The sequence below is a fragment of the Polypterus senegalus genome, chromosome 10 (assembly GCF_016835505.1).
Source record: "Polypterus senegalus isolate Bchr_013 chromosome 10, ASM1683550v1, whole genome shotgun sequence".
Classification (NCBI taxonomy): domain Eukaryota; kingdom Metazoa; phylum Chordata; class Cladistia; order Polypteriformes; family Polypteridae; genus Polypterus; species Polypterus senegalus.
Genome location: NC_053163.1, coordinates 42,181,562 through 42,196,782, shown reverse-complemented (window position 1 = coordinate 42,196,782; position 15,221 = coordinate 42,181,562). Strand labels below are relative to the sequence as shown.

General features: G+C 37.7%; 1 protein-coding gene across 1 annotated transcript in view; it reads right to left on the bottom strand.

Annotated features, from left to right (window-relative positions):
• Positions 1-15,221, bottom strand: part of tmlhe (trimethyllysine hydroxylase, epsilon) — a 116,784-nt gene that overhangs the window by 56,091 nt on the left and 45,472 nt on the right. Inside the window, exons 3-4 of the mRNA XM_039765767.1 lie at positions 6,534-6,710; positions 2,392-2,671 (exon numbers count right to left, since the gene is read on the bottom strand). Of these exons, the coding sequence (XP_039621701.1) occupies positions 2,392-2,671; positions 6,534-6,710 (457 nt within the window). The remainder of the gene's footprint in view (positions 1-2,391; positions 2,672-6,533; positions 6,711-15,221) is intronic.

Genomic DNA, 15,221 nt, shown 5'->3' with positions numbered 1-15,221 from the left:
CAAAGGGAATTATGTAAGATTGTTGTTTATAGAGTACAGCTTGGCCTTTAACATCATTGTCTCCCACATTGGCCAAAATGCTTAAAGACCTGGGACTGAACATTCCCCTCTGTGACTGGGTGCTAGATTTCTTAACAGGCAGGCCTCAGGTGGTGACAGCAGGTAACTTTTTCCAAAACTATCATTGTCAACATAGGAGTTCCACAGGGCTATGAACACAGTTCGCTACTGTACTCCCTTTACACACGATTGTGTGGCCAAGTACAACTCCAACATCACTGTTAAATTTACTGATGACATAGTGGTCTTAGACCTCATTTCCTACAATGACGAGGAGGCCTATCTGGATGAGGTAGAGAACCAGGCAGTATGGTGCTAGGCTCATAACCTTTCACGGAATGTCAGCAGAACCAAGGTGCTAGTGGTGGACTTCAGGCAGAAGCAGCAGTATATCTATAGGCCAATCAGAATAAATGGACTTCCTGTCGAGAGGGTGAGCAGCTTCTGGTACCTGGGTGTGCACATCACTGAGGACCTGACATGGACCCTGCACACACAATTCCAGGTCACAAAGGCATAAATAGAACCTTTATCACCTGAGAAAGCTGAGGAAATTCAAGGTCTCCCCATCAATTTTGAAAACTTTTTACACCAGCGCCATAGAGAGCATCCCAACATTGAGCTGCACATCATAGTTTGGGAATGGTGCGTTCAGCAGGACACATCTTAAGGTCAGCACTGCCCTCTCTGCAGGGTATCTACACTAAGTGCTGTAGGACCAGGGCAATTAAAATAATTATGGACTCTACCCACCCTAGTAAAAGACTGTCCTGTCTGCACAACTCAGGGAAGTGGCTGTGCAGGTTAACAGCAAGGACTGAGAGACTCAAAAGGAGGTTTTACCCTCAAGCCATCAGAATCCTGAACTTTGACATGCCAACAAACATTCAAACATAAAACTCACTGCACACTCACTTTAACTTACGTCACTGTCACTTTATACTTTTTACTGTTTCAGATTTTAAGTTAAATTTAATCTATTTTAACTTAATTTAGTTAATTTTATTTAGTTAATTATTTTTCTTAATTTTATTATGTATTCTATTGCATGTTTGCTTTTGTCTTGAAGTAGGCTTGAAGTAGGCTAGCTTTTCATTTCACTGCACATTGCTCAGTGTGTGTGTGATGAATAAACTTGAAATTTTAATATCATTAATACAATATTTATGTATGAACTTTTACTAACCTTGCTCTTTACTGTTTCTCTTATCTGTGTCCTGTTGTGGAACTTAGTGCAATTGAATCAAAGAGCATTGCAGTCAAAGGATGTAAAGATCCTGTTTTCAGATTAAATGGCCCAGAAACTGGTTTAGAAATTTCACATTTTATACTTTGTACTACAGAATACCTGAGGTAGACTGGCGGCCTGCCTGGGGTTTGTTTCCTGCCTTGCGCCCTGTGTTGGCTGGGATCGGCTCCAGCAGACCCCCATGATCCTGTAATTAGGATATAGCAGGTTGGATAATGGATGGATGGACTACAGAATACCCAAGTGGGGTCTGGTGGCCAATTGGCTGAGGTATCTAGGACTGTGACTGTGTTGGACTTTCAGTTTAACTTTCTTTAACTTTCACTGTTACAATTGACCAACTATTGTAAGGAATATTTGGCCAATTATCTTTTTATTCAGATGCATGAAGAAAACTAACAGGACGTATGTACCAAAGCTAAAGGTCTGGAAATTGAAGGTGGAAGGTGTTAGCTATATATTTACTACAAAAACTAGCCAAAAGTGCAAACAAGTTTTGAATGATACATGGGAAATGATGTAGAGTGTGAAAACAGCAGAATAACTCTGCCTTTAGACAAAAAGACTGCTTATTATATAGCAGACTCTTAACCAAGATCACACGAGTGAAAAATGTGTGAATTTCCATGACTTGATAGTCTTTGGTAAAAGAGGGAGACACTATTAGTCAGGTATGCTCATGTAAACATTACAGAAGTCTGCACACATATAGGAAAATTCTGTTATGGCTGCACCAGAATTTTCATGGCAAAAACAGCACTGCACCTGACTAAAGGCCCAATTCATAAATCAAACGTAAGTTTCAAAATGTGATACTGGAAAGATCTAAATGGTACACTTTGTTAGATACCAAAAGTATTTATTAAATTCAAAGTTGCAAACAAGATCTTGCACCATTAGCGGATGGTACAATAGAAGTCAAAAACCAATACAATAACAATGTAATTGAAAATATGCACTTGGTTATTCTCTTATTTTTTAAAAGTGGACTAAGGATGACCTTCCTGAGAACTGAATATGACAACCAATAAATTCAATTATAAAATAACTAGGAGCACTGCAACATCAGTTAAAATACTCACCTGATAAGACTGATCCTTTGAGCAACAGTTTCAGTGGCATCTATTGTTGGTGGAACATCTTCAACAAATGCTATACCATAAAGCAAAAAATTTTTCAAGAATGTTTTAAGTTCTTCATCACATTCCATGAAGTCTTTTCGTTTAACAGCTGGAAGTTTGGCATTCCTGTAAGTTTCTGAGTTCCAAAGAATACGAGGTTGGACTGCATTCTGCTTCTGACCTTCATAACTGTTTTCCACCAACCACGATAAGCGGTACTGTGTCACATGTTGATCTGGCCCTAAAAAATTAGAAAAATAACTTTCACTTTGTTTATAAGATGGAAATGTATTATTACTCAGGAGCTAAAAGTTGAACACAACTTTAAAAGGAGCCATGAGTTTAGGAAAACATGATCTACCAAATAAGTACAGTCACAAGATGAGTACATGGATTTAGTTTATTTTGAATTCAATTATGTTAATTTTTGTATTGTGCTCTTCACTGAGTGTAATGTTATTTACAACAAGGGAATGGTGTCAAGGATTGTTCCTGCCTCATGCCATAGGATTGGTGGGACAAGCGTCAGCTTCCCCACAACCCTTTTCAGGATGACGTGAGTTTAGAAAATGAATAAATGAATAATAGTGCTATTTCTGTACTGGTGTGGAAGCCAGACTGCAATTTCTCAAATAAATTGTGATTTGTAAGGGGAGACTAAAGCTGTGTGGTAATCATTTTTTCACGTGTTTTAGAAAGAAAGGGTATATCTTCATTAAGACTATAATTGTTAAGAATATTTCAGTGTTGTTTTTTCCTTAACAGAAATATAACTGTCAGTTTTAGTAAATCAGTAATTGTGCCAGTTAAAAACATAATTATAATGATAATGTTAAGAATGAGCACTGCCAGAAGAGTGAATTAAGATTTTCAGTAGTTTTAATGGTACAAGATCTTAAGAACAGGTCATAGGTTTCATTTTAGAAATTGAAATTATAACTTACCATTCTGTTTAAACGTTTAGATGAAAGTTCAATTGTGAAATAGATCTATAATCATTAAATTTATGAATATTTCAGATTTTTTCAGCAACAGTCTGATAACTGACACTTCTAGTGAATAAGAAACTATGCCAGTTAGTAATGAACTATTGATAATGCCAAGAATGGGTTCCAACTGGAACAGTCATTGAGCTTTTCTCTAGTTTTGTTGGGGCTAGATAGCAGATTAGATTTTAGAAATTATATTTACAACTTCCATTTCAAGTTAAAATTGCTAAAGTGGTCATCTTAAAAAGAGGTAGGATTTGACACTGGACTAATTAGTTTGTGAGGTGACACTAAAATCTGGGATATTATCTTGTCAATTTTAAATTAAAGAAGTCCATGAAATTTGCACTACTAATGTCTATACGTGTTTTGTATTAAAGTTCAGAATTCCAATTTGTCAGATAAGCAACTACACTAAATAGTACACAAGGATAATTTCTGTTCTCATCTATTAATCTAGAATATTAGTCAGAGGGACCATAAAGAAAGCACTTCTTTTTATACTTTTATCACCGTCTAACCATTAGCTTTGTTGCTCTCCATCTATACTTCAGTTTTCAGCTCTCTAATTTAACAGATCAAGTACTCTGTTTACACATGGTGAGTTTCAATGTGTTTTAATCACTTGTGTTTTAAAGGGAACTACTGTAATCCAATGCCTCTTTCTAAGTGATGTAATTAGATATGAGGTGATACAAATTATTTTCCATGATTATGTTTGACTTTCTCAAAATATCTACCAATTCTGATGCAGAATTACTGTCCAGATGTTGTACTGTCCTTACATTAATCTGTAATAATATTGGTAAGGGCAAAAAAAATTCAAGCATTATTAAGTAGCAATAAGAAATAACTATTTAATGGAGTATTACTGTAAGTAATAATTAAATTGAATGTGTGATTACGACAATGAGTTGCCCATTGACAATCAGACAAATACATTCTGGTATTTAACAGATGAGTTAAATGTCTGCTGAAAGGGTTAGTTTCTACGTCTTTGTGGAAAAATCTCCCATCCAAACTAAATGATCATAATTTAGAGCTAAATCAAATAAAACATCTGCCATATTTAGTTATAAACAATGAGTATTGCACTAGAATCTTCTTTAATATCCGAATGCCTCAAAAAGAGTAAATTTGCTTAATTCTTTAGAAGCGGTTTGCAGTTCATCACAGAGAATTATCCCAAGGTCACCTCCCAAGCCAGGCTCTCTTGATTTATGAAACAATGTATAACCATTTGATCATGCCTCAGCTAAAGGAATGGCGTCAGTTTTACTAAACCAGGCTTCAGTAAGAACACACAAATTAGATTTTGTAGTCAATATCATCTACCAAATTATCTCTGTCTCCCAAGAGTATGCATGTTTAGCGAACAGAATTGTAATCTGCAAAGATGTTTTTCAGCTGGTGTTAAACTATGTTTTAATTCAAGTTAACTTACTAATACAGGTACTCTTGGAGGTAGATCTAATTTTAATTCTTGCTCTAATTATGTTTTTTATCCTTTGGAAATTAATTGATTTAGATTTTACTTCATTCCTAAATTTCTAAGATTTCCTACATTAACAGAGAACATTAAATTCTAAGATGTATCAGGAAACTATGCAACAGTACAATGGGGTATGTCTGTGATCTAATGTTAAAGTCACGGAACATCTATCATGACAATGACCTCTAAATGTAGGCATACAGTAGTTCAAAATGGCAGCGGCTCAAACAGAATTTCCACATAATAAAAACAAGCACGCCAGTGTCTTAACTTCAACTCTACAAAAATGTTGTTGCAAGATAAGAAGCATTCATACAAGACATCTCAGAAGTATAAATAGACTGTGTCAGTTTTATATAGAGAAAAGAGATCGAATATCACATGTATGTAAAATGTACAGCCATACTCAGGGCATTAAGGATGAGTAAAACATTGAGGTGTGATTATAAATGACTACTGATTAATGTTATGAACTGTGCTCACAGCTGGCAGTAGCCAAGCGGATGTTTTTTAAATTAACTTTTTCGTGCTGATCTTCACTTCAGTGCCCTCACATATATAATGTATCTGCTTGTACAGAATTTGCTCTATGTGAGTACATACATTGGCTACATGATGCAAGATGCAATGTGAATAATACACAAATGGGAGTATTAAATAAGCACATAGAACATACTGTATGTAGTATCTAACTGATGCAGAGTTACCAAAAATACTTAATTACTGACTCTGTAAAATTCTTGCATAAAGGAACTTATTTTTCTTTTTACTTATGTTTGCATCACCGGCAACTTCTGAGTTTGGCTCAGCAGCACCCTCCAGAGACGAGAACTGGCATAGGTTGTATCTGAGTAATACAGAGTTGCCAGACATACTAAATTTACCAACCGAGTAAAAAACATCACTTAAAGAAATACATGGATAAGTTTATTTCCTGTGACTTACCTTAAATGCTGTTGAGATCTGATCAGCAACTACATTAAGGTTTTGGTTGATATTACTCCTGTTAAAAAGGTTCTGTGATATTACTAAATCAAAGGCCACACACACTATTTCCATCTGTGACCTTGAACATTTAAATAATATGAATGTGCAATAAAGACATACAAAAGTAGGATGTTGTTTTTATTTCTTATTATTATTAATGTGATAACCTAGATAAAAATGAAAATAACCTCAGATTATGGTAGTTAGTCATGCAAGAATACAGAAAACAACAAAGGGTTCATAACATTTTTCACAATTGTATTAATATTTTTATTATGTTCTTATAGCTAAAAATGCAAGTTTCTCTCCTGTTACATATCATAATTTACATGGGTGTTAGACGTTGGCTCAAAGGTAGAGGAATGTGGGACAGAACACTAATCAAAGTAAATGACCCCCCATCACATTAACTTTTAAGCTAAAATGCATCCAAGATTTGCCTACAAATGTAATTTAGTTGGTTCAACAGATAAATGTTTTTTCTAGTTATAAAAACATTCAAATAGTTTTCAATTATCTGTAACAAAAAATGTCACTTAAATTCTAAAATTTCCAGCAATACAGTTTAACAAGATTTAACAAAAATATTCTGCAAAAATAGAAATAATATTAGATAGATTCTTGGTTTCACTTACAGGTAATGAACAGAGTTTCATTATCCATTCGTATGTCTGAAGGTCTGATATTCAGATTAATTTTTGTAGTGTCCAGGCTTCGTTGATTTGTTTTTCTGTTGTAGCATGATGCAGAACGACAGTGATCCCGTAGCCATACGTAATCAAAACGCATTACCAAGCCATCATAGTGCAGTTCTAAAAAATAAACATATTTATCTAGAATCAGGCTTTTTTTTTATTAATCACAGAAATTTAAATTCAATTTGCTTTTTAAAGTGCGCTTAACTGAAGAAAGGGTCCAAGGACGTAAGCAATTTTGAACACATTAAACTGTAAAACATCAACATTATATAAAATGAGTGTAAGAGCCAATCTTAGAAAGTTGAAGTTTTTAGTTAATTTCATGTTAATGTTTGCTTAATTTGAATAGAACATAAATTTATTTCATAGTCATAACTTATGGTATAGTCTTTTCCCCTTACAAGTTAACAAGAGATAGAACCTTCTTATTATAACTGAGAAAGTGTGATAATAAGCTCAGTTGCTGTTTAGAACAGGTCCCAGTACATAGGGACTTAAAAGACTCATTTTAAACTTAGAAATGAGATAAGCATACAGTTTTCTGACTGTTTTGAAATGGTTCAGAAATGTAAACAGTAACGATTTGAGATGTAACAAGTTTTAGCTTAGAACTGAAATTTTCTTAACATTAATTTTATCCTTTTTTGCTATTTTAATTTTTTTTGTGTGTGTGAACTGTTTTACTTTAAAACTTAACTAATCTTTCAAAAACTAAGATATTTTGTCTGTGGAATCATTTCTGCGCATCAGGCTTTTGTTGAATCCCACTTTTTGAGTTGAAGTTGCTGAATTTTGGTAATTTTGGGAAAACGCAGCTACAATGAGCATACATATCAACACACATATATTTATGGTAAATGTACAGTAAAACCTAATATCAAACTCTAATAAATGGCAATGCACCAGAGTTCGGACCATTCATGAATTGAATTGGGAATACATGGTCAATTCCAATTCACTTTCTGGAATGTGAAGTGGAATTGACATTGCACACAGCCTAAGAAGAAAAGAATTGTAACTGAATCAGAATGAAAGAAAACATAATTCCAGTAAATTCCACAAATTTTAACTTCTAGGATAATTTGTCTTAATTTTTTAAATCTATACTAATAAAAGGCAAAGCACTCACTCACTCACTCACTCACTCACTCACTGACTCATCACTAATTATCCAACTTCCCGTGTGGGTGGAAGGCTGAAATTTGGCAGGTTCATTCCTTACAGCTTCCTTACAAAAGTTGGGCAGGTTTCATTTCGAAATTCTACGCGTAATGGTCATAACTGGAAGCTGTTTTCTCCATTTACTGTAATGGAGATGAGCCTGAACGCCGTGGGGGCGGAGTTTCGTGTGACATCATCACGCCTCCCACGTAATCACGCAGTACATAGAAAACCAGGAAGATCTCCAAAAAGCGCTGAAGAAAACATGCATTATATAATTGAGAAGGCAGCGAAACAATAAGAAGCGAGCGAGTGACATATACAACCATATTCATGAGTTCTGCTACTGAAACAAAGCACGATGTAAACCTACACTTTAAATTAAGTTCATAGACAGGCTGCGCTGGCGTTTGTAATTTAGTGCCTGCCCATATAAGGCCGTCCGTCAGCGGCAATCCAATAGCAAACTCCCACTAAATATTCACGGGTTAAGGACTGTGCTTATGCAGAGGAAGATGAGATGGTCAGGGTGGTGTTTGGCACAAACTCAGCGAAACTGTGAGAGAAAGTTTTAAGTGCCAGGACTAAGGTAACATTAAATACAGCTATGGACATAGCACGAGATGGCACCAGCACAGCTGGGAACCTTCGATGCATGTACACCGAGGCTCACGTGAACTGGCGCAGTGCACAGATAAAAGCAACAGTTCCAAAGAGCGCTGAACAAAAACCGAATTACACAATTGAAAAGGCAGCAAAAAAATATGAAGCGTCTGATACATACAAGCATATTCATAAATCCAGCTACTGCGGAAACAAAGCACACGGTGGAAAAAGTCAATGTCCCGCTAAAGGAAGACAGTGTAAAAAACCCGTGCATGCAGTGTGTCAGGTCTCAGATAAAGAAGAAGACGAGCTGTTTATTGATGCAGTAAGAAACGAATCGATGAATGAAACCTGTCATCTTTACAGCGATTGACAAACACGGAATGTAACTTGAACACAACACATCCTACAAATACGAACCTGATTGAAAGAAATAATGATAATCAAATCCTTGATGACAGCAACACTCACAAAACAAATACTGTATATTGACAGTCATGTTACGTTATTTTTAAAATGTTCCCTTTTCTTTTCTAGCTTTTTAACACACTACTTCTATGCTGCGATCGCGGGTATATATATATGTATATATATATCCCGATCTACATACTCGAATAATGGATACTTTATTAGCCATCAATGATTGTTTTGGTAAAGCCATACTCAGTGTATTCATTAGATGAGCGGTAAAAAGTAAGAGCGAGGAGGATGACTTATTGAGGCATGCAGGCTGTAGTCGCGTCAACTCTATCTGAATTGCGATCACATTTGAAAAATATATCTTTTCAAGTTCTATTTAGTCCATATGTGTCAAACTCAAGGGCGCGGGCCACATCCGCCCAGCGTAATTATATCCGCCCGAGATCATTTTATATACTGTATTATTGTTATTAATGGCCGGGTATATGAAGCGCTGGTAACACAATAAACTACAGATCCCATAATGCAGCGCTTCAGCTGCCTTGCCAACACTTACGCGTTAATCAAGTCTAGCTTATGATGCTGCAAGTTATTGCGAAGCTAGCTCACACGATGCTGAAGAGAAAAGTTGATTCTGAAAATAGAGCCTTTAAAACCGATGGGAGGCTGAGTATATGTTTACTGAACCCGTGTGTCTCATTTGTGGAGCTAATGTGGCTGTAATTACAGAATTTAATCTAAGACGGCACTATGAGACAAAACATCAGGGTAACCTGAAAGACCTGAATGCAATGCAGAAGATACAGAAAGCAGAAGAATTAAATAAGAATCTGACACTTCAGCGGACGTTTTACCCGTGCACAATCACAAAGTGATTTCAAGTGAAGCTGCTTTTATGGGAGACACAAATGCACCAGTGCACTTGCCCCACTTTCCCTGTTGCCAAGTAATGTTAAACCAAGTCGTCACTACGGTGTTCCCAAATCGCACTTTGCTGATAAACTGAGCGCACTGAGTTTGCACGGCGCTTTGGTGACTTTGAAGAACAAAAAGTCCGTCTACATGCGGCTCGAACCTTGTGCATGTTTGGTAGCACATATCTGTGTGAGAAGCTCTTCTCAGTGATAAAGACTAACAAAACAGCACACAGGAGTCGCCTCACTGATGAGCACCTGCAATCCATCCTGAGAATCTCCACAACACAGAACCTCACACCAAACATAAACGAACTTGTTGCCAAAAAGATGCCAGGCGTCCAGCTCTAAAATGACATATGAGCAAAGACAACTGAATGATTTGATTTGTTATTGCTGAAAGGAACACATTTTATTTATATTTCCAGGTTTTGTTATGCAGCATGTTCATATTTGAATTTGTATAATTTTGACAGGATATATTTTTATGGAGAGCAAAATCTTTTGGGATATTTAAAATCTAAGTTTATTTTTTAAATAAAATTACATAAGAGTAAAGAAATTTGAATGTTTGTTCTTTTAACGTTTACTTTATTTCTAACTTGTATAATTTAGACAGGATATATTTTTATGCAGAAAAATATTATAAGTTGTTTAAGGTTTGAGTTGATTTATTCAGGAATAATATTCCTGTCTGTTTTACCATTCCTACCAAAGATATTTCTGTCGACTAAATAAAAATTCCTTCTATTTAAAATTTAAATAGAACTTGAACAAATCGATAGTTCATAATATCCACGCAGACTTGCACGTAGAGCGGAGTTATCCGTTTTAACAAGCAGCGTATTGCACTGATACGAAATAGCTGTGTGTGTATATATGTAGATATGTATGTATATGTATATATATGTTTATATATGTGTATATGTATAGATATGTATATATATATGTTTATGTGTGTGTGTGTGTGTATATATATATATATATATATATATATATATATATATATATATGACAGCAACACTCATCACTCACAACAGTGACAAAACAATTACATTGACAATCATGTTACGTTATTTTCAAAATGTTTCCTTTTCTTTTTCATTGCTTCTTTAACACACTACTTCTCCTCTGCGAAGCGCGGGTATTTTGCTAGTATTATACATAAATGTTATGAGTCACATAAAATACAAATACATCAAATACATTCAAGTACAGTAAAACCTTGATTATCTGTCAGGGACCAAGGCCGCGACGGATAAGAGATAACACGGATAACAGAATAGCTACTTTAAAAATGATATGAAGGAGATTAGTTTATCAAATAGTCATTTATTAATAAAACATAACCATATTAATAAAACATAATATTGTACCACTGCCACTTGAGAACAGCTAAGCCCAGCGCTGCCGAACAATCAGAATACCACTAGAGTAATAGCAGTACTTTAGAGAAATCTTTCAGGGTTATATGACCGATGCTTGTCCTATTTGACCCAATTACCACATGCCCCAGATCAGCATATAATAAAAAAGCATTAAAGCAATGAAAGAAAAAAAAAATTATTTACATGTTAACAGACAAAGCAGTTTAAACATACTTCCCCAAACAACAAGTACAGAACAAAAATTAAAGACAAAATTTATTTTATTGTATTGTTCAAAAAGACAGTGAAATGTCGAAAGCCCGATGGAGTACACCCGGAACCGATGCCAATAATATAAATATTCTGTCCTACAGGTCCAACGGTCAATTCTCTCCAGTGAAATTACAAAAAAAAAAAAAAAAAGTTTGTCTTCAGAGATGTGCCTCCCTTGCAAACACTGTAAAAAAAGTGTAAAAAAAACCTTCCAGCAGGAGGCTCTCAAGTGGATTCTCAGCACACTACTCCTCACTTCACCACTCGATGTCTCTCTGTTCCCTTCCAGGTTAAATCGTCTTTAGCCTAACCGTTCTGTCCACACAATATCTTACCCTTAAAGGTGTAGTTCCCCATTTTTGGTAAACCCTCAGCAACCCATTTCCTGAGGTACTGTACTCCTAAAGGAAATGCACACTAACACAGGGACATTAGCACATGTGGGACCCGCTACATACTCCCCACCCCCGACCAAGTGAAGAGCCAAAATTGGGCTTAATGTTGATTACATGCACTGTATCCATTTTTGCCCCTGTGTCAGTTGCCCATTGGACGTGGTAATTAACAGGACCTAATTTGCTAAGTACTGTAGCTAGACCATACCATTTTGGAGCCAGCTTTGCAGCAAATGTGGTTGATGCCTTACAGAGGGGTGCACCTTCAACCAAACCTGGTCACCCACTGAATAGAGAACTACTTTTCTCCATTTATTATAGTGCCTTGCCTGTTTGGCCTAGGACTTCACCACACATTCCCTAATTTGTTTTATCAGAAGTTCTAATGCTTGTAATTGTTATTGTATTTGCTAATATGGTATAGTTCAGGGTCAAGCGTAGTAATTAATGACGTCTTAATGACAGTTCCCAACATAGGAGGCAAGCATGGTTTTCAAATTGCGGTTCACTCTTTCTGAGTGGTTAACTTAAGGATGGTAGGCTGTAGTCTTCTTGTGATGAACACCCCAACCCTCCATATAGCTGTCCATCTCTGAACTTGTGAATTGTGGACCACTATCAGTAATCACAAATCTAGGAACTCTCCAGTGAGTGAAATTTTCACTTTTTAGGATAAAGCAAATGCGAGATGTTTTAGTGTCATGCAAGGCAAACAGCTCTACCCATTTAGTAAAATAGCCCACTGTCACCATTAAAGAAGTTTTTTTTTGTTTTACTGACTGGGAGTGGTCCCATTAGATCGACCCCCCCAAGCTTCTCCAGAATCTTTCACTGTTGTGGTTCTTGTGGGTTCCCAGGTGGGTTCTTGTACTGCTGATAGATAATACAAGTCTATGTGTTTTCAAACATCCTTTCTAACCGTTGGCCACCAGGCCACCCCTAATATCCTTTTTAGTATCTTCAGCCAACCTAAATAACCACCAAAAGGGCTGTCATGGAAACAGTGAAAGAACTCAGGAAAATGTGATTCAGGGACAATCAGCTGACATTTGTGTCCTCCCTATTTTGATGAAATGCAGCGATCTAACACAACCTGAAGTTTCTGAAAAGTAATGTGACCCTGTTGCTTCTCAGTGTTATTCCATCCTTCCTATAAACAGGACTGACTGACTGCACTCAAATTATGTCCTAAAGGTCCAGAGGCAGGTCTGCACATTGAGTTGATACAAGGGCCACAGCAAAAGTTACTGGTGGTTCCAGAACCCAGGAAAGCACATCTGGTACCACATTTCCACAACCCTTCCGGTAAAACACTCCAAAAGTAAATTGCTGAAGACGTAAAATCCACCGGGTTAATCTGGATAAGGTCTTGGGGCAGTTAAAAGCTCATGCCAGGGCACGGTGGTCAGTATATACTCAAACAGAACTCCCTCAAGAAAATGTTCCCACTTCTCAATAGCCCATATGACCGGCAGACATTCTTTTTCAGAGGCTGAATAATTAAGCTCTGGGCCACGTAGGGAATGGGAAGCGTATGCAATCACCCATTCTTCTTCCTCCTTGGTTTAAATGAGCACAGCCCCAAGCCCTAAGTCACTGGCATCCATTTGAACCTGAAAGGAAAGGCGCAGATCAGGTTGAGCTAGGACAGGCAGTTCCAAAAGTGCCCTTTTGAGGTTCTTAAAAGCACCTTCACATTTCGGTGTCCATTCCCATGGCACTCCCTTCCCGGTTAACTGATGTAAAGGGGTGGCAGTGTCAGCTAATTTAGGGATGAATTTATGGAACCAGCCTACAATCCCCAAAAAGCGTTGCAATGCTTTGATGTTGGCAGGAGGAGGGTAGTCCACAATATCAACAATCTTGTCCAGGTCCACTTTTATGCCTTTGGCTAACGCCACGTGCCCCAGGAAAGTGAGGTGGGACTGTAAGAAACAGCACATCTTCATGTTCAAAGTCAGCTGAGCCTGTATGAGCTGGCAGAAGACGTCATTAGGTGCAGGAGATGTTGTTACAAGCAAGGGTGTGATGGACGGCCGGCAGCTTATCCCAGTCGACACATCCAAGACGCTAGCTGGTGTCCTCCCTGCAATGTGGAGGTGCCCAGGATTCCCACAGGGCACCATGGAGGATGGAGTTCAGTGGGATGCTGCAGGGAGACGCGGGGATTTCTATTTTCTCAGCAGCCCAGAAGTACTCCTCAGTCACGAGGACGGAGAAAGAGAAGTACTTCCAGGCTGAAGAAAAACACAAATCTTCGTCTGACCCAGAAGTGCTATGGAATCACATGGACAGAAGAACAGGAGCACTTCTGGGTCAAGGACTATATAAAGGATTGTGGAAAACCCAGCAAGCTGAGCCGGAATAGGGAGGGAGTGTGACAGAGCTGCTGTGGGGAGAGAAGGATTTAGTATTTGTGATTATTGATTTATTAATTGTGGTGAGTGTGGTGCTTGGTGCACTGTATTTAAGAAAATAATTAAAAATCAACTTCTGGGTGATTTTACCCTGTGTCCTGCGTACTGTCTGTTGGGAAAAAAAGAGGGCAATAGCGCCACCAAGCGTTCACGTTTTTAAGCCCAAAAAGCATTAACCTTAAATGAAACCAGTCCTCCACAGCCAAAACGGTGGTCTTCTCTATACTATCTTCTCCCATACACACTTGTCAATAGCCAGATTGAAGATTCAGAGTGCTAAAAACAGCTGCATCACCCAAAGATTCCAACATTTCATGTACCAAGGGGATAGAATAGACGTCATGATAGGTTTTGGCATTCAGACCCCTGTAATCAACAAAGAATCAAAAAGTGCCATTTGATTTCCAGACCAATACCACTGGAGCCGCCCAAGCCGAAGATGAAGGTTCAAGTATACCTTATTCCAACTTGTGGTCAACCCACTCTTTAATAAGTCTTCTCTTCATCGGGGACACACTGTAAGGCCCTAAACCGGACAGAGACCTCATCAACAGGGTGTATGTGATGAGTAACTACTGCCGTACATCCCAGTTTGTCTGTCCTAACCATAGGCCATATTCTCAGCAGAGGCTGTACCGCCCAGGGCAGAGTACTTATGCTAGCTTCAATAGGACCCAGCTCCATAACTGGTTGCACCAGATAGTAAAAAAATATTGGACCACCATAGTTTTTCCCAAGATCTTACTCCAAACCTGAACACCTCTAATCCGGGCAGTGTGTAATCCCCAGTCTGCAGACACAAAATCACGCGTGCCTCAATGATGGAGTCCAAACCAAGCAGCAACCGCATGTTCAAGTAGGCATCCTCCAAGACATATATGTCCAACTCCCAGGAAACACTGTGCAATGCAAACTTTGCCACTCTCACCGTACGCCCTTCCATCTGCCAAGAACCACCTCATTGTACCACCCACCTTGGGCAGCTTGTGGGTTTTTTAAAATCTTTATACATAAGCTGTGCTTCATTAAGGTAAGGGTGCTCCGGTGTCTACTATCGAATCCCCAGTGATGT